Below are 20575 nucleotides of genomic sequence, written 5' to 3'. Positions count from 1 at the left end.
GTCCTTTTTTTGTCAGAAATAATCTTCCACCCAGGATTCTGGAACTAAGAGCCAAATTTTATGGGAGAATTGTTGTTAATTTCCATTTCAGTAGTGTGTCAAACTCAATAAATTGTATTTCTTTTTCTAGAAGAAGAAACGGTTTCTGAAGGCTTTCTAATTCCAGAAACAAGTGGGAAGTTCTAAGTGGTGAATAGGTACAGTAAAATATAACTTATTTCTTCTTCTCCATTCCAACTGAATTTCTCTGTATCTGTGTTAGCCATGTACCTGTTTGAACAGCAGAGCAAATGGCTTGTGGTCCTAATGTAGTATAATCGGTTTAATTGAGATAAGGATTTGGTAGCAAATTTTATTTTTTATTTTGCTTCAAGTGCAAGGTACTTCCCAAATCAAAGTGTCATAAAGAACATGAATATTTACTCTTTGGCGAGAGCGAAATGTTTCATTTGGAATCAGGGTCTCACTTTGGTAAGCACTTAGTGCATGGGAGGAGACACAGAGATGCATATTTCCAAGATGTAAATAGAAGCACCATATTCATTGAGTTTCAGAGGCCATGGCATGTACCTCTAAATCAGAAAATCTGGCCCATTATTCCTTGGCTCGGTCCTCAAACAGCTAATCCAGGTGTCTGGTTACCTGCTGTAAACTTGCAGCTGAGGATGGAACAATTTCACAGTTCTCCACATAGGGAATTTATTTGGCTGGAAGGAGGGGGAGGTACGTAGAAGGGATGGATAAAGCATTCTGTCTCTGGCTCAACTTTGACCCAGCAGTTCCTAATAAGTTGGACCACTGCCACTCGTACAACTTAAATTGTGGCTGTCCTCCTGTATACTAGGTTCAGAAGACATAGAAAGGTGACCTCAGTTGATTTTCCTCTCTCTTCTGAGAACTTTGGCTGCTTACAGATGTTAAAAAAAAAAAAAGAAAATGGTGCTTTACTTTAGACTCGGTATACCCCTGCATCAAGCCCAACAAATGCCCCGAAGATGCATCGTGTTAGTTGGACCCAGCTTGCCCAACGTCTGTATAGATTGGTATGATTTAGTGGGGCTTTTTTGATGCTGTTTATCTAATAGGTCCTGGTAAAGGGAAGTTTTTTTTCATGTCTGCCAGCAGCCTTCCTGACGTAGACAATTCAGCATCCACTCAAGTAGCAGATGAAATAAGATTCAAGTGCAATAGTTGCCCAGGAGTTCCCTCAGCCTGACTTTGCAATTTTACAGTTTATAATTTTTTTCTTTCCTTTTTCCTGTTGCTAAATGGAATCTCTAACAACGGGGGGAAACTATGTGACTCTACACCCATTACATGCACAAAATAAAGGGAACAATTTGTGGGAGGTATTTCAGTTTTTCCCTTTAACAATAATTTTTGTTGTTACGTGTAGTAGTAATCGGTTTTAAAAAAGTATTAGGCAGAAGTATGACTTCTTTTTTCCAAAGTTTTATGAGACAATTGGAAGAATCCTGGGGAGAAAAACACTCATATAATTAGTAGCATAAATTTTATTCAGAACTATTTAATGGTAAATTTTATAATGCAGAATTTGGAAGACTCTTAAGAGTTTCTGGAGGTTCAGCCTTGCGAGTTTTATTTTGTGAGCAGCATCTACAGCTGAAACTTTTCTCTACTTGTGTTAGTTTCCTTTTCCAACAATGGAACTCCATCAATGGAAACAACTGTGTGAATGAAAGCAGATTTCAAGTTTATTCACCAATCCATCATCCAGGAGTGGGTGAGGAGGACTGTATGGATACAGACAAACTATAGTGCCCTGTCTCTTGCTACAGTAAGATTACTGGAGCAGACAAAAATGTTCATTTTGATACAGGCTAGCCATGCCTACGTGAGGTGTTACTGCACATTTATTTAGTACTTTTATTAGTACAAGTACCAATTATAATTACAATTAGTGGCAAATGCCTTTTTTGTGATGTTGCTGCTCAGTAGCCTAATGCTACTGTGCAATAGCGTCACGTCATGGTTTTTGCAACACAACGCTACTGCACAGTAATATCAGGCTACTGCATAGTCGGTGTCTTGTGTAGACGTGCCTAGTGATATGGAAATGCATTTCCATACCTTATGGTAAATAGTAAAAGTTACTGCTCCACTCTCTTGTGGTTTACTCAGAAACAAATTAATGCTCATTTTGTGTTGTATATTAAAAACCACGTAAGATTAAAATAATGTTTTGAGAGAGAGAGACTAAAAGTGTCAGCATGTCTGTGACCGGTGCTGAAAGCATGAGAACCAAAACAGAGGGCATTTCTATATTACCCCACAAGTGTAGAATAAACGAATTGTGTAAATAAAGCATGGTAGACAAAACTGGCATACTGTGCAATTTATAGTTTCTATAAACACTGTAGAGTGGAGGAAAAGTAAGCAATCTCAAATGGTTTTAGAAACAGCAATTTAAACCTTTCAATAACATGAGCAGTTTAAAGATGAAGTATAGCTATAACCACATGCTAAATTGTGTTGTTTTTTTTTTTAATGAAAGCCTTTTACTTTTCCTTATTGGGGGGAGGAGTGAGACAGGTGTGGAAGTAAGTTACTATATACAAAACTGTGGAATAAGAAATCATTCACAAACTAGATTGTGTTAAAGGTGGTCTCAACACAAATTGTAGATTCTTGTCCCGTTACTTGGATTGTCTTTTGTAACACCTACATTCCTCTGGGTTAACTGCTTTTCTCAGCAATGCCCCTTCTTCCCTTTGCCATTTCCACTTCATTTCCCTATTTTTTCCATTTAGATAACTCTATTCCTTTCTGTTTAGTACCCCTGCTCTCTGCAAGTCCATCTGTATCTGACATAAACTGTAATCTATGAAAATTTATGCCAGCGACACACAACTTTTTCAGAATTGGGGCACCCCATCAGCACTTTTTGATTGTGATGGTATCCCCAGTTGAGATCCACTGTTGGTGCTGCCTCCATTTACCTCGGTGTTTCTCATCTGGGAGTTGCTGCATTCAGAAAAAAACTGACCCGCATCTCCTGCACAGCATACCTGGGAAGGGCTGTGGCATGTGCATGGTATCTTGCTGTGTTGGGGCTCTGATCAGCCCGAAGACAGGAGTTGCCTCATTCTGCGCAGCCTTTCCTGGTGTGGTCCCCCTTGAACTCCTCCTGGAAATAGAGGCTGAACTGAGAAGGGCTACAGCCAAGTCAGCCTCTGCCTGTTTTTAGGCTGATCAGAGTTTTAATGCAGCAGGAGTGTGCACGGGGCAGTTTTACCTAGCTGCTGCTACATAACTTCAGTTGAGAACCACTGGCATATGCATTTCTGAACTAGTCTGTAAGATGCCAGCCTGCCCCACCTTCTGCCTTCAAAACCCTGAAAAAATTATTTCAAAACAAAATAACGATTAATGACTGACAGGTGAAAAAGATGGACCCTTTTTCTGCCAGCGGAAGCAGTTCACGTGAAAACATGCCTGTCTCTATACCAAGGGTATCATAGCACCTTGAGGTGCCTTGAGATCTTTTCAAGAGTGCTACAGGGTGCCACACTACGTTAGCATGGTTAGGTGTTCAAATATGACTCAGATAAACCCAGAGATTATAAATAGGAATCCTCCATGTTAAAAACTTTCTGACCTTTTGTGGTCTTTCTGAGTAATTTGCAACAGAATTGGTTGGTTATTATTCTATAGTCAAAAAATGAATGAAAACTAAGATGACATTTTGCAAGGAGTGCCTTTAGTCTAACAAGGAAGTGCCTTGAGTGTAAAAAGGCTGAGAACCACTGCTCTTCATATCTTTCTTTGTGTTCTTCTCTGAATTGATTTACTGTTTTGATGTCTGTATCATTAAGCATTGATATTAAAAAAGTTTGGTCTTGAAAAACAATACTTGCACAGTAATGACTGATGGGGGGGATGCATCTGGGCAATTGGTGTTAGGCTGGAGAAGTTTCTCATCTCCAGACTCTTAACCTTTCTGTTGACTGTGTACGTTGGGTACTAGTAAAAAATCATATTTAAAAATAATAAAAATATAATCTGCCGATTAGTCTTGAGGGAAGCAATAGGATTACTGTGGAAGAGATCCCCTACCATGTAAGAAATAAATGGAAGTAGAAGTAATTTATTGCAGCCTTATAATGGGTGCATCATACTCCCATTTCTCTCTTGCCTTGTCCACTGACTTTGCTCCTAACAAGTCACATTAGGAGTTTTTGCTTAGGAATCTTTAATGGCTCCTTAAAAGCTTGTCAAACAGCAAGCTTTAAGTACAAATAGATGGCTCTGGAATACAAAACTGGTTGCAGCCGCCAATTTTTTGTCTCCACAGGGTGCTCGATTGTGTTGGCAGAATTATACCCACTATATCATGATATATATATAGGTCCTAAATTAGATTTATAGGTATTATTACACTTTAGGTAGCTAGGTGGGTAAAGGAAATGCAGTTTACCCAGAATGAATTTGTGCAGATTATTTGTGGCATAATGCATTGCAAACTGCTATTTTTAATTGTTAGGTTTAGATTTTGTATGTCTGTTGTTTAACTTGATAGTGATAGGAAATGGAGTTAGCAGCACCTAACTAAATAATCTAACAAATCATTAACTAATCATTCTAAGATGCCTGTCTACTATGTTCCTGGTGTTAGGAGTAAATAATGTTTTTATTAGCCTTTCAAAAGATGCCATTTGTGTGTGGGGGTGGAGATAGTCTTTACAGTCTCCTGATTTTTACTCTTCCCGTTCCATCACTCTGTGCAATGTTTTTCCTATACAAAGCATTTTTTATTGTACAATATGCTACATTGACCAGCAATCTCACTGTTATGCAAGGAAGCTAGTCACTTATTATTAGTCACTTATGTGAACACTTGGCGTGTTCCTTTTTTACATGTTTCTGTCTTGGAGACACTGTTCATTGCCTATTTTGTCTCTATAGCATTGGCCGCTACCAGCTCTGTTATAGTGGCACATACTAATTTCTTTAGACACAAAAATTAATGGTGCTTCCCTTGAAATACAGCATGGTAATTAAGCCAAACATATTCTTTTTTAGCGTAGGGAACTTGCATACCAGAGCCATCTTTGCCTGGCTTCCAAATGTGTGCAGTAGCAGATTAGAGTTAAGCCTCTAAACTCCCATCATAAGACTTGAGACGTGTGAAGTGTGGGGGTTTTGTTTTGTCCAGCTATGTCTGTGTTGTTGCTCTCAGAGTTGTACTGCTTCTACTAATGCTGGTAATTTTCTTTTGTTGCATACACATTGTTTTCCCATTTTGCAGTCATTGTGTATTTTTTGTCTATCCTCTCCCTGTTTTTTTTAATGAAAATGCAGTGAAATCTTTGAATTAAAAAAAATACAATGATGCGCTTTCACAAAGCCTGGGCTTATACTCCTTTTTAAAATAAAAAATCTAGAGGTAATGTGGCTGTGACTGTACTATTGCTTGTCCTTAATGCTTCTTACTGTAATATTTTTCAGTACTGTAGGTCCTCCAGTGGTAGAATAAAGAAGCATGGGCTTGGCGTTTCAATTGCCAAAGCAGTTCTAGCTTACTATTAGCAACATAGGTAGCCTGTTTTGTTAGCTCTGTCTCCATGGCTCTCATAACTGATGAGAAATAGCAAGGCTGCCAAACCCTCCTTAACTTATGTAGGGTGGCAAAGCTGGTACCAGCAAAGAAAGGTTCTGGCCTTAAATACCATATCTTTTAAAGTTATAGGAAAGTGGTCTCTTATCATGCAAAAAGTTTTGTATACCTTTGCAAGTCAGTGTTATAGGAGTTGCAGGTAGCAGTGCCTATGGTTAGGTTTGTGGCAGTTTTCCTAGTTGCTCTTTACTTTGCCAAATAACTGTTTGGGCTAAACTTTTCCATATTGGGTGTGTGTTTCAGGCTTATAGGTTTTTGTTTTGTTTTTGTTTGGTTTTTTTAGAAAGTTTTGGCTGAAATAGTTCAGCTAACCTATGAGGTTTGGGAAGAATTTTTTACCTGTATTTAAACAGAGATAAAACCATTTCTGTGTGACTTGAAGTGTGACAGGGTGCTGCTGTTGTGTTCATGGTTTTGTTTCCACTGAAAATTTACCCAATTACGATTAAGTTCTAAGTTCCAGGAAAATCAGTTGTGTACCTGTTCTGTAGAGGCTTGTTAGAATTTGGAAGCTAAATTCTCTCTAGGTTCCATCCTTATGGAGCCTCCTAGATCTGCTCTTGGATCTTGCTGCTCATAAGACTGCATGTGGACTGTTTCCATTTAGGCATTTCTGCATCCGTTCCTATGCAGTACACACAATTGTCCAGTAGGGGTGTGCAAAGCAGGCCATATTTGATTCGGATTTGACCCAATTCAGGGGACAGTGATTCGATTCGCTGATTCGGATCACTGTCCCGATTTGTTTCGGCCAAATCCGAATCTGAAGATTCGATTCTGATTCTGAGAATCAGTTATTTGGCCATAGACACAGCTTTATATGTTTTTTTTTCTACATGCCTCAAGGTACTAGGCACGGCTTGTGAACACTGAAATGGTGGAGCATCCCACAGGAGCGTAGGGGGGCCTCCCACATACTTGGTGGTGAACCTGGAAGTGGACCAGAAGTGCTTCTAGTCCACTATTGGGTTTGCTGCCAAGTTTGCTGGGGACACCCCCCCCTCCCCCCCACATGCTCCCGTGGGATGCTTCATCCGCCCCATCATCTCTGCATTCATGAGCCGCCTGATGCCTTGAGGTATGTAGAAAAAACATATAAAACTATGTCTACGGTCAAATCTCTCCATTCGAATCGGAGGGTTCCGATTCGATTTGGAGAGACTAATGGATCTCCTGATTCAATTCGGATTTGGAGATTCGGCCACCAAATTGGGCTGACTCTCCTCTGAAACAAATCAGGGACCGAAGCTTCACACAGCCCTAGTGTCTAGTGTACCATGTTGGATCTCAGAAATGAGACAATGTGGTTGCCTTAGAGCCATTCTAAGCTTTAAGCATGTGTCTGTCAGCATGCCCTTAAGTTGTCGGCTGTGAACTCATTAGCTCTTGAAGGCAGTGACAACTTTGCCTCATTTTTGGGGGTTGGCATATGTGGAGCAGGAGCAAGTGGAAGGAGGTATGCTTCTGCCGTGGTGGGGTAAACATGCTTTTCCTTGCCTGGGCATGTTGCAGCCAAGAGGACTGAGGGCTGAGTTGAGCTGGCCTTCGGCTGCAGTTTTTCATGTCGGCTGCTAGTGCCAATTGTGACACAGGGCAGCAGAACTGAAAGCAGAGAGACTGTCACATGCACTCTAGATGCTCCTCTTGCTGTTGCTTGGGTAGCATAGAAGGGGTTAAGAACGGCCTCTTCAAAGTCCTGAAGGGATGAGAAATTGGAGAGACAGGATGGAGGGGGAGGAAGGACTGAACCCTGGGGCATAGGAGTTAGGAACAGAGCCAAGAGGGTGAGAGGCAGCAGAGGCAAAAGTGGTGGCAATAAAGACTGTTGTAGAAGAATGGGAGTCTTTTAGTGGGGAGGACAGAAGCACAGAGAGAGAGCGAGGTAGGAAGGAGTTTAAGTAAAAGAGATATAATGTGGACAGGAGCAGAAAGAGACCAGAAAAAAAGTTGATGGGATACAAAGTAGAGGAATCTCAGCTGTTTCCATAGTAGAAGACCATGTTGGGGATGTAAAAATCCCAGCTCTTCTGAGGACCTATGCAAGGCAAATCATTAGCATTTCAAGTGATAAAACTCCAGTGGTTTTTAGTGACTTAAAAAAAAAAAAAAGATCTGGTTAAGTTTTCAGCTAGACAGTGATGCAGGTGCTGTGTTGGATTCTAACTTGCATCGGTCTTATTGGGACGTTGCATTAACTCTTTCCGTGGCCTGTCAACTACATTTCCTGGGCACGGGCTTCCTGTCTGTTACTCTTCCATGAACATGGCCCCTGTGCAACCTTAATTAATTCTGTTTATGCACATGAATTATATAATTAAAGACAGCTTCAGGCTGTTTTTTCCATGGCTGGATGCATAATTAAAGTGGCAGAACTAAGAGTCTCCAGGATACTGCAAATCTGGCATTGTGCTAACTTTCAGATGTTTGGCTTTTGCAATCTTTTGTATGTCCTATATAGTCATAATGCAGTGCTGATAAGGGTGCTGGATGAACAGACCTGGAAGCTGAAAACCTCTTTATTCACAAAATAAGTTTTTTCTAATTGCTTCCTTGCATCCCTTCACCCTAGCCATCTTGAGGGATAAAAGATAAATATCTTCCTTGCCTTCGGTGACCATTCAGTTTTTGGTCACTCTGGCACTGCTGCTTTCAGGCCTAACAATTACAGTGTTTAGATTTTTTTCTTAAGGGCATCTCTCTAGGAGCAAATGAAATAGGATACTAGATTCATTGTGTACAGCCTACCAATCATAGCATTCAGTCACTAGGAACCAGAGGCAGATTCGAACTGGTGACCCTAGGGGTGAATGTCTTCATATCTCAATAACAGTCCTATATACCATTCAGGTCTATAATTCTCCAGTTCAAGTACTGGGATTTTATTCTTAATTGTTTGTAATAAAACCTCAGTGGCTTGTAGACTTTCTCATGCTACATATTTCCAGCCCTTTTTGAGCAAACATTTTATTTCTGTCCTCCCCATCTCCCTTGCAGGCAGAATAAATTGATTTCTACTCCTGTTTCTTTGCCTGTGCATGAACATTATGGATGTCAACAGGAATGTCACAGTTCTGAAATTCCAGCTGTACCCTAGCAAACTCCCATGTGCTCTGTTAATTGTTCCTTCTCATATAAAGGTGCTGTTTTAGTCAGCTGCTGATATGAGCATTATGGAGAGCTCTAACAGGCAGTCTTCACATTATATCATGTTTATTTGCACCAAAATAATGACTTTAAAATGATTTGTTAGCAGCAGAACATGTATTTTAAGTTTACCTTGTGGGAAACTTTACAGAACCTGAGATTCCTTGCACTGAAGAATAGGCAGCCTATATATTGAAAGTTGAATGTTTACTTGGGGTTTCTAGGTTGTTGTGAATGTATGCTCTCAAATGTATTTTGTTTTTAGAATTAAAATTGTACACAGTGCTTAGGAATGCTGAGGACTGTGATATATCGTTGAAGTCAGTGCGGGTTGCTGGACCTCAGCAGCTTTTAAAAATCACTCTTGTTCGATGTGTGCTCCTTCCACCCCTTCTATCCCTTGAATTATATCCAAACAATTGTCTATTCAAACCCTAACCTGCTGTGGATGAGTTCCCAGGTGGTGAACTAGCCCCTACAATCAATTTATACTGCAAAAATAGCATATATTGGACATTTTCTGCGTACATTTTAAATAAATATATTCTGTAACTTGCTTTGTACATTTTGTCCACATTGAGTCTTACGTAATGTCCATAAGGTTTTAGTCAGGTGCCAGTAAGTGCTGCTTATCCTCCAGCATCCACAGAAGCTAATACAAATTGAGAATACACATTGTCTTGTGGGATTGGGCCCTTAGTACAGTATAGTCTATTTTATACTTTTTAAATTGTATCAAAATATGGCTCAAAGCAGACTTGACTATGTCTCTTACGTTAAATATTTTGGCATTAGAAATTAATTCACATGATCTACAGGTACTATATGTAAGTTCAAGATGACTGAGGATAAAATACTGTATTAACTTGAGTACAAGACAGTGTTCTCCTACCTACCCCAATCAGCAGCAGGGGGAAAAGTCACTCAACTTGTATTTGCATACAAGGAAAAATCATTAAATAAATAGTCTATCTTTGAACTGCTGCTAAAAGCAGCATGTGCTTATTAATGGAAATGAACTATGAAGTTGATTAAATGCATCCAACAATGAACATGACTATAAAGTAGATAAACTATATTGGGCAAACATACTGATGGGACCCTACCACCTTTTTGCAAATAAACAATAAATAAATAAACAAATAAATAACAATATTTATATATGTATATAGGTGACTACTGTGGTATACTTGGCATATCAAAACACACTTTGACAATTAAACCATTATAGTCCTGTTACGCAATTTGTACCATGCACCTATCACTATTCCAGTCAAAATGGCTGCTCTCGTTGTTCTTTCAGAGCCTCTGAAAGTCTCATTGACTTTCAGAGGCTCTGAAAGTCTGTGCTAATGTCCTCTCCACCATTTGAGGTCTGCCATTTCTTTCCCATCATCCTCTTCTGTCTTTTTGTAGTACCAGTACATTTCACTCAGCCCCATTTTAATACAGTCCTTTACTGTGGGGTCCAAGTGTCTGTTTATGAGCAGGTTCCTGGCTTTCCACATGGCATACCTGAAACAGGAGATGAACTGGTCGAAACGAGCTGTCTGGGCCCCTTGCTGCTTGGTCAAGTACTTGTAGAGGACCACTTCTGTGGTCAGGCTTCTGAATTAAACCTGTCACTGCCAGAAGGAGTACACGGACTTTCTTTCAAACCTCTCTGGCATATAGTCAGTCACAGAAGAAATGGTCTATCACTTCTGCCCTACTACAAGGGCAGGCTAGTACAGCCCATCTGAATAAAATATATAATAGTGCCCATTGAGTGCAGTCCCTCTCAGCACCTATTCTTCTTGAAGTCATGGTGAGCCACTATACTGCATACATTTTGACTTCACTACTCTAGCTGAGCTGTGCCTTTCATTCTAATTTCCAATCATTCCTGTTTCTTCATCAGTCTCAAATGTCTGGCAAACACCATTAAATGGGACCCCTAACAGTTCGCCCAGAATCCCTCTGTTGCCCCCTCTCTCAGCATGTTGCATATGATTAGTATGGTCCCACCCTCCATGAGATGAAGCTGTACCAGGTTGTACCATGACTCATTTGCATATCGGTTTTTGGAGGATCTCAGGATTCATGACAAGAACACTCACTTCCAGTCATGAGTGAATTCTTTGTGTGGAGGGGGTGGGAGGAAGTGGTATCTGGAGTGTACACACATAGTGAGCACTGCTGAGCTGTGGGGTCACTGACTTGAAATTTAGTTGACTCTGCTGGGGCCCAGCCCAATAAGCTATATACTAAATGATGAGCCTATTGGCTTTGGACTTGCATAATGTATAGCTTGTACTAAATATAAGTAGATGCCAAAGTGCTACTTAAAAGTATGCTTATGGAGTACCTATGCTATAACTTGCAGCAGTTTAAAAAAGCAAATTGTATCCATTGTGGATGAACTAAGTCTATAGGTGCTATATGTAAGTCACTACAGTTAGGTTTATTTCACATTTAATGGGCGTGTCTACACATGCACTTTAATGCACATTAGCTTATTTTTAATGCGCATTAAAGCATCACTAGGAAAACTGTATTCTTTAGTTAAAGTGCATTAAGACAGCTATCGTGCATTTTCCTAGTACCTCGCAATGGAGGTACACGATTTAATGCACATTAACTACAGCACGTTAATGCACATATAGACATGCCTGGTGTTTCCAGATGAGCTTCTCACTTCCACATGCTGAGGAAAGTGAGGTCTGACAGTAAGGGGGAGGAGGGGCTGCAGGGGGGAGAAACTGGGGGTCAGGGGACTACCCAGATTTATCAGCCCCTCCCTCCCCAGATTTATTTCCCCTGCCGTGGCAGTGGGAAGGGAACAAACTCAAGGCAAACTTCCAATAGTTACATTCTATACCTGGAAAATTATATCAAATTTATAAAGTTTCCATATATAGAATCTAATTATTGGAGGGATGTTTTATAATCATGGTCGTCTTATGTTTCAGTAAATATATTAATTCATGGCTGCTGTGCAACCAAAACCATTTTCAGCAACTTAGGAAAAATAAGGACTTAAAGAGTAAAGTTAACCATAAAAAAAAAAATTTTAAAAATCACTAGCTCCTAATAAGAAAATAATATTGTTCCAGACTCTCCCTGTCTCATTTCATCTTCTGAGGGAGATGAGCTAATCTAAGACTGCAATCATGGTGAGCAGTAAGACTCAATTGGCACTTCCTATCAGGAGGAGATTGGATTGATAAATCTGTTTTTAGGACTTTCAAGTTTATAGGATACTCACAATCTCAGTCTTGGAGACTTCTTTTCCACTAATGTATAATGATTAGTAAACGATTAATGTAAATTATTAGTAAACAATTAGTTTAAACAATGTTTCATCTGAGCAATTTATATATTTGTTAGGGTGACTGGTAGTGTCCAAATACAGAAAAGAACATTGAAAAGAGAGGGGAGAAACCTGCCTAACATTGGGGACTACCAGGTTCCTTTAGTAAGTTAAGTAAGTAATAAGGAACTTAATAAAAAGCTGGATTGATAGCCAAATGGAGCTCAAGCCTTCTGTCACTTTCCCTGTGGGTTTTTTTTTAATATACTTCAAATAAATTACAGTATACCAGTATGAAAGTCATCTGCATTGTTACTGTCCACATGCAGTAGGCTGTGGATACTCAGCTCACTATGTGCATACTTAAGCAGAAGTCCTGAAATCATATCCAGGAGGGGGTGGTCCTGTGCATCAGCACAGTAACTAAGGCCTTCACCCAGGAAGCAGTACACACAGATTTTTACCAGGAGTGGGTTTGAACCTGCATTTTTAACTTTCCAGGTTGTGGCTTTTATTACCAGGGCACAGGTCAAGCATTAGCCAGTTGCTGCTCTCACCCTTCTCTTGAAATTGAGTCCCTTCACTTTACCTTTAATATTAATGGGATGAAATCAAGAGCAGCATGCAAGCTTCTTGGTCCTGAGAAGATCCAGGCTAGAACTCAGGCCCTTGTGGAGTCTAGTTCCTTGTTAAGCTTACGGTGACACGTAGCTTACCAAGCCATACACCTCTTGTTTTTTGTGCTATACTTCTCCAGCTCTTGGTTGCTCAGGAAGCCAGCTTCTGGAAGCATTGGAGAGCAGTATGAGCTAATACCTATCTGGTGGCTGGGTGATTAGTGCTTTTGGCTGGGAAGTCAAAAGAGTTGCTAGTTCAAATTCCATCTGTGTTAGAGGGGCCTATTGTATTAGTCAGGGACATTATTAGTTGCCCAGAACACTTTGGGGGACTGTGCTCACCCAGGTACAAAGCCATATACCTACCCAGCCAGATTGCAGCCTGTTATGCTTGCTCCATAGCTGTGTGGACACCATGAGTCCACACTGTATGCCAAATAGCATCACAAACTGTTCTAAATGCTGGAGAATTGCAGACAGGAGAGGAACTGCGATTTGGGTATTGAAACTGAAATAGGGATGTGCCCCTGGTGTCTGATAACTACAACAATTTAAGTATTTTCTAAATGCTTATGATGCACAGAATAGTTTTAGCTCACAGAATCAGTGTTTGTTTTCTCAGTGAAACAAATAAAGAGGAGGCATATGTAATGCCCACATGCACACAAACCTTGTAAGCCTTTCAGTAAATACCCAGTTTTTCTTCGTTGCACAATTCTTGCGAACAGTCGGGGCTTGTCCAAGATGCTTATGTTGGTTAAAGTAGTTAAAAATTATTCCATAGCTAGTTAAGCAAGCCTTTTTGGAAGGACAGCTAGGTAGATGAGTAAAGATATTTAGGATGCTAGTGTTCTTATAGCAATGGCAGGCAATTAGGCAAGTTCAGGAAGAAAAAATATATATCTCCCACGTCACTTGAATTTTAACACTTTCCTTGTTTTCCACAGTGTTACATAGATCCATCAGCCTCTACACCTCCCCGCCACCTCCCAGAGCTCTGCTGTCTGAAGTGGTGACTCCAGTCTGTAGTTGTTCCACTTCATATGCAGGGGCAGGCAAACTGTGGTGCATGGGCCAGATCCAACCCACTGAGCACTTTCATCCGGCCCAAGATGCCCACCAACAAACTGCCCTACCCAGGTCTTCTGCCCATAAGGCAGGGCTGCTCAGGGTGCTTGTGCCCAATGCAGGCGCCCAGTGGGGCACAGCTTTGGCCAGCACTGCATATCGCAACGAGGAGAGCAGCCTCTGCTGGGCCGTCTGTATTGCTAGCACTCCCTGCACTTGCCGGGCATGGGAAGGAAGCCCCACGTGCTGGAGCTAGCTGCCTTCCCAGCTGGGGCTGCATGGTACAAGAGGGAAGCCCTAGGCACCTTTCCCAGGGGGCAGGGAAGGCAGCCGATTCCAGTGTGCAGGGCTTCCCTCCTGCACATGGTGAGTGCAGGGAGTGCTGGTGATACAGACTGCCTGGTGGAGGTTGCGCCCCTTGCCCGTGGTGTGCAGCACTGGCCGGAACTGTGCCTGCCAGGCATCAGTTCCCTGAGCACCTCCACCTGCTGCTGTGCCATGAGGGGAATGTGGTGATTCTTACACCCCCTGCACCCTCCCTCACACCCCACAAGCACCACACACCCACACCCTGCCCCCACAACCCCCTACATATATGCAACCCTCCAACATACCCTGTGCCCCCCCACACACAGCCACACCCCCTCACAAACCCCCCACACGTACCCCCACACCCCCATACACACCACCATACTCACACACCCCAAACCCCACCATACACACACAGAGCCACAGACACACACACACCCCCATCACATGCACCCACGCAAGTCCCGCAATATACAAGAGTAAGAATTTTTTTGAGTTATTATGCAATCATCTCCTCTATACACAGTGCAAACACAAATCATGACAAAAATATTTTTTGTAATATTAAAATACATTATAGTAGGTGTTTGACTTTTAGTGTATGATTTGGTTTTTTCCTGGTTCTAAGATGGCAAACCCCTCCCCCCAAAAGGAGTATTTCCAGGGGACAAGGGATGGGCAAAGGTTAGGGATAGGACTTCCAGTCCCAAGATGGTGATCAGGGGGCAGGTCAACTGTCAGGGGGCAGGGCTACCCATACGGCCATCGACAGCTCACCAAAACTCGTTAAGAAATAATGAGTCGAAATAATTGCCTTCCCCTGTCGTACAGTAATTCTAATCTTATTTCTTGCTGCTTCTCTTGTTAATTTTTCAAATGTGCTTCTCTTTGTAGACTGTAAATCTTGAGACCTTCCTTCATTGTGACACTACAGACTGTCCAGCTGACTGGGAACTTATATATTCAGCAATGTGTCATTTTAGTTTCCCATGACACTGTGTCATTTTAGTTTCCCAGGGCACTGCTGCATGCAAATCTGATGCATTCTGTGCATACCTATTACAACATCCAAAGTGTACGGCAGTGTAGAGAAGCCCACAGATTTATCTAAAAGCATTTAGTTGTTTTAGAGGCTGATTGGTACACTCATGTGTAGGTTTCTCTTTTCCCCTAGACAGTATAACTGCTGTAAGTGTAAATGCTCTCAGGTTCTTGGTAGGATATGGTTATACTAGGAATCTTAATTGGAAGCCAGGGAGAGGAGCTCACAGAGTTTGCTGAGAATTACTGTAAAGAAGGGTGATGCTGAGAGAGCCCATTGAGAAACAGTGATGCAGAGCATAGGTGGGGCCCTGTGGATGAATGATGACTCCAGCAGCTAAAGTTGTCTTTGTCAGGTACCTGATATTTTTCAATGAATAACCAAATTTTTTATCTCTAGGATCACCCATTAACAGATTTTAATTCCACCACTGTCATTTTCTGCAAACAGTCTCAGATCACTTTAGTTGCATCACTGGATCACTTTTTCCCTCCTGTTGTTCTTTAGTGACCTGCAGAGATTTTTCCCAAAAGTTAAATATTTGTTTATAAGAATCTGAGAAGGGAAGGGTGGAAAGAGAGGAAGCATATGTTTGTTGTTTAAAAGGCAGTTGGTGCTATATTGTAACAGTTCTCTCTATGATAACTATCTCAGGAAATTGTAAAGTGTAGTAGTGTCAGACAAAATGATAGTGTATTTACATAAATTTAAGGTGACCCTGACTTTAAGATGATTCCCCAATAATTAGATTCTATATATGGAAATGTTATAAATTTGTTGTCATTTTCCAGGTATAGAATCTAATTATTGGAGGTTTGTCTTGAATTTATCCCCTTCCCACTGCTACAGCAAGGTAAATAGTAGTTGGGGGTAAGGTAGCCCCCTTGCCCTCTTCCTTCCTTAAAGTTTTCCCCCCTGCAACCTCTCTTGCAAAAAAAAAAAATTTGCAAAAGAAAAAAAAGGTAAAATTAATCAATTCTGGATGAACTAAATCTATACTATAGATTAGTATAGAATTGATTCATTTTACTTTTTTTTTTTTTTTTTTTTTGCAAATTGCTGGAAGTTTCTGCACAGGTACTTCATAAAGACACTTTTGAGCAGCGCTTTTATGTCTACTTATATGAAGTACAAACTATGCATGATATCAGTCCAAAACCAAAAAGTTCATGGTTTATCACACCGTTCATTGGGTTGGGCCCCAGCAGAGTCCAGAGCATGTCAAGCCATGGTGACCCCACAGTTTAGTAGTGCTCAGTATGTGAGTGTATTCCAGACAACCCCCCACAAAAGATCCATGTGCTAATTATCCCCCAACTTGTGATTGGAACTGCGTGTTCTTGTCACAAGTCCTGGCACCCTCCAACAAATGTATATATAGATGAAGCGTGGGGCCACCTGGTCCAGTTCCACCCTATAGAGGCCAGGGCCACATATATCATATGCAACAGGCCAAAAGAGGGGGCAACAGGCCAAAAAAGGGGGCCTTTCATCTACAAAAATGTTTGGTGACTTTTGCTAGACATTTTTTTTTAAGTGTTTTGAAAGTAAGAAAATATATGAATTAGAGTAGATTTTCATGTAACATACATGATTAACTGTACTAGGGTGTCCAAAATCCTCTTGTATGTGTAGTAAATAAAAATTATTGCTGTCAGAGTTGCTTGTTGTTGCCATAGTCTGATTTTGGAACTCTGTAATGCATGTAAACTAGTTCCTTTTTACTTTTGTAAAAGTGAACTCTGCTTACTACTGAAAAAGCATTTGTCAGAAAAATAACCTGTGGTTTGTTAAATCATTGATCTGTTCTCTTTCCCCACCCTCTCATCCTCTTCAGTGTGGTTTAATCTCAGGACAAAGCAGAAGAATGTTCTTAAAAGACAGAAGAGTTTCTGAGACACACTGTGGAAAGAGTGGGCAGTCTCTGTATTCAGACTCCTGAAAAATGTGTGTTCCTTTGAAGAAGTAATCTATTGGAAGCATACACTTGGGAACATCATTCTAATTTGTCTGTCAATCTTCGTTGAGTTCAGCAATATCTGTCCTGTAACCTAATTTTTGGAGTTGAAGGTTTCTTCTGCCGAACAAGTTAGCTACTACAGATACCCAACTTCCATACAGCAAGGACACTTAACATGGCTCCGACTCTGTTGTTTGCAGTCTTGAGCTTATTACTTGGAGCAGCACTAGCATTTGGTCCAGTGCCCAGGATCACATGGGAGCACAGAGGTAAGAGCAGCAACTTAAGAAGAGCAATATATGCCTTTTTCATGCTGTGTTTGATTTTTATGTAGTTTCTTGAAGCAGTCCCAGGAAATTGAGGTGAAGTGGACTTTGCCATCTTGTTGCCATCCTGTCTTCCCTCTAGACATTTATAGTACTGAGGGTTTGCCTAATTGTTGGCTGTCTCATTGAAGTTTTATAATGATCAGGGCACATTTTCAAAAATGACTAATGATTTTGGGAGCCCAATTTGAGCCCATTTAGAGAGACTGACCTTCAGAAAGTGCTCATCATTCACTCTCTGAATATCAAGCCATTTGAATAAGTTTAATCTTTAGCACCCTAAACTGAAATCACTGGTCACTTTTGAAGGTTTTTGAGCTACCTTTTCCTTGCAAAGAAAAGGGTCAATATACAAATGCTTACCTAATTCACAGCTTTTGTGCCCAATATGGCAACACAGCAACATTGTGAAAAGTACCTTGAAGATTCCTATATCTCTATTTGCAATATGAACCCCCCCCCGATGATTAGCTTACATATGGTATATAAAGCAACCAAGAGACAATTCTTGATCAAGCATTTTTATAGCATTAGAAACTCCTGAAAAGTCCAAGGGAGGGTAGGACTCGTGCCTTAAAGTATTTAGTCAACAAGTTGATTCAGATCTTGTTTGCTGTGGAAAAACCTACAGATCCCAGTGTACAATAATATTTTTAACTTTGTTTTGTTTAGGTTATTATTTCTTTCTTTCTTACTTGATACACTGTGGGTGTGTATACACAAGCATATGAAGGCAATACAATAAACTCTGGTGCTTATTATGCCGGAGATTATTGCTCCCAGGCAGAGCCCAGGGCTGCTCTGACCTAGCACAGTGTACTGCAGAGGGGCTGGCTGGATGGGGCACAAGGGTGCTTCAGGGTGGGGGCTAGCTGGCAGACAGCCCCTGCAGTGAAGCACCCGCGTGCCCCAGCAGTCAGGTCAGTGTCCACACGTGTGCTGCTACGGGGTAAAAAATTAGTTTATTAGTTTACTTCAGCCTAACAGCTCTCCATTTGTAGATGCCGAGATGTTTACTAGTGAGCTAATAAGTCTACTTCACAGTAAACATCTCATGTAGACATGCCCTGTGTTAAGGAAAACTGTGCTCCTTTTTTTTGAGAGAGTCAATCTTTGCCTCTTGTTGCTAAGCTCTTTGTGGATACTTGAATGAACCTGGATGTTGGGGAATTAACGATGCAGACCGATGTTAGGAATGCTGATCCATTAGATAGTAAATTAAGGATACTTCTGTGAGATGTTTTGACTCTGTATTTATGTCTTTGTGGCATGATGTAATGCCATGCAGAGATGTCTGAGCAAGGTTATATGTGAATGGAAACAGTGTAGCTATGTTAGTATGTTACTTTACCAGGGCTAACTAGCTTTGTTAAGAAGAAGGGAATATTACCTTGGGTGTACTACACTACTTTACTAATGTGACTATTCAGTATCTGGTACTATGCTAACTTGTTCAGAAATAGCTTGGATGTCTCTCCCTGGCAGTGTTGCATTGTGTAGACATAAAAGGTCATTTAGGGTGGATGCCAGATTTACTGCTCCTGCTATTCTGTGTTCAGGATTTGCAGGATTGATTAGGAAGGAAGGGTGTCTCATGTTTGTTAGCAAATAAGCAAAAGTTATCTACAGTACAGAGATTGTCAGAAGTGCATATGGTAAAGGTTTCTTTGCTTGCATAATCTGAAATACTGTCCTGGACAGAAGCTTCTAAACAGATTTATTAACACTCAGGTTTATGAACAAACCTGTCCAAGTCTGTTTAGCTGTAAATCATGCCTTCCTAATGAGATGTGTGTGGCACAAGATTTTCCAGACAAAGCTTAGTTGCATTTATTTTGGTCTGTGGAGAGAACTGAGTAATCAGTTCCTTGTTGTGAAGTTAGTGCCATGTTAATACTGAAATACAGCTGTTCTACATACACAGTAACTATTTTCCTTCTCCTTTCTATTTAGACTTACATTCCATAGTACAACTCGAATTGTGGTGTGAATATGACACAAAGTCCCATTGATTTCAGTGGGACTCTGATCACACCCCATCTAAGTTACACAGACATGATACAATGTTAGAGTATATTGTCAATGCAGAGGCCTCTTACTATTCAAGACCTTTTAGCAATTATTGGAATGTGTCAATGTATAGTATTGTATGCTTTGCACAACCATTTTATTTATACTTACAGTTACTCTTTATCAGTCATAAAGTCTTTGAGGTCAGGTTCATTGTTAAGTGAAGGCTTATCTCTCTCGTAATACTGTGGAGGGTTAAAATACTGTTAAAAGGAAAGTTTTGCAGGGTGGTGAGGTTGGATGGGGCAGGGTGGAGAATCCACAGATACCCAGGTATCTTTCACCCCTTTGCTTTTGCGAAGTTAAGGGCTACTGGGGTTGTAGCTACTTTTGATCTCTTCAGTTTGTCAACCTAGGCATATGATCAGGTGTCTAGATAAATTGATATATGAAGGGGAAATAGTTAACATATGCTTTTAGTGACATAAAAGACCTTGTTGTGGACCAGTGTAAGCAAAGATATCAAATACTGAAGAGAGTTTCTTAATTGTAGGAACAATATTATTGAAATCAGGGTCACAGTTTAAATACACTTCTGGAAATACTCCTGTTTATTAGCAACCCCCTCTCCCCACCAGAGTTTTTGCTTGTATATGTTGTATTGCTGTTGGAAAAAATAGTGTATGTAAGCATTATAGCTTTTTTAGACATAATGGCTAGGTAACTGACATTCAAAAACCCCAAGGTGGAATCCATCTAAGTTGCACAGTTTTTTGTAAGCGGTGTAGTTTAGATCAGTAGCAAACAGAATACACATTCACCCTTTGTTTGGGGGAGGGTGCAAATCTTAGATTGGGTTCCACCATTTTTAAATCAGTCTGTGTGCTGAACTTCTGCTGCATTATGGGTATGGATTGGTTTTGGATCACTTATACTGGTAAAAGTGTAATGTCTGTACCTGGCCTTTGATGCTCCCACATTTTTGTAGTAGTTCTAGTTGGCAGATTGCATAAATCAAGTAGATGGTAGTGCTAATGTTGATTCATTTACAAGTATAATCCCTGAACATTTCCAAGACTGTATAAGGTTGGCACCAGTATGAGCTAAGTTTAAATTGAGTGGCCATTTTGAACCCATTTCACCTCCCCAATTGCCTGTACTTAAACCCT

At 40.7% G+C, this 20575-nt stretch overlaps 1 protein-coding gene across 7 annotated transcripts in view; it reads left to right on the top strand.

Moving 5' to 3' along the window:
- The window catches only part of SEMA4D (semaphorin 4D), a 158167-nt gene that overhangs the window by 94202 nt on the left and 43390 nt on the right, over window positions 1-20575 (top strand). For 4 of the 7 annotated variants that reach the window (XM_014608690.3, XM_014608688.3, XM_059724877.1 and 1 more), the window contains 2 exons: window positions 131-197; window positions 16948-17339. In XM_014608690.3, the coding sequence (XP_014464176.1) occupies window positions 17246-17339 (94 nt within the window). In that variant the 5' untranslated portion in view covers window positions 131-197; window positions 16948-17245. The remainder of the gene's footprint in view (window positions 1-130; window positions 198-16947; window positions 17340-20575) is intronic. The other 3 variants (XM_014608689.3, XM_059724878.1, XM_019478051.2) reach the window with 1 other exon arrangement.

The sequence above is a fragment of the Alligator mississippiensis genome, chromosome 3 (genome assembly GCF_030867095.1).
Source record: "Alligator mississippiensis isolate rAllMis1 chromosome 3, rAllMis1, whole genome shotgun sequence".
Lineage (NCBI taxonomy): Eukaryota > Metazoa > Chordata > Crocodylia > Alligatoridae > Alligator > Alligator mississippiensis.
The sequence above is the reverse complement of the archived record's forward strand: the minus strand, read 5'-3'. Positions and strand labels throughout refer to the sequence as shown.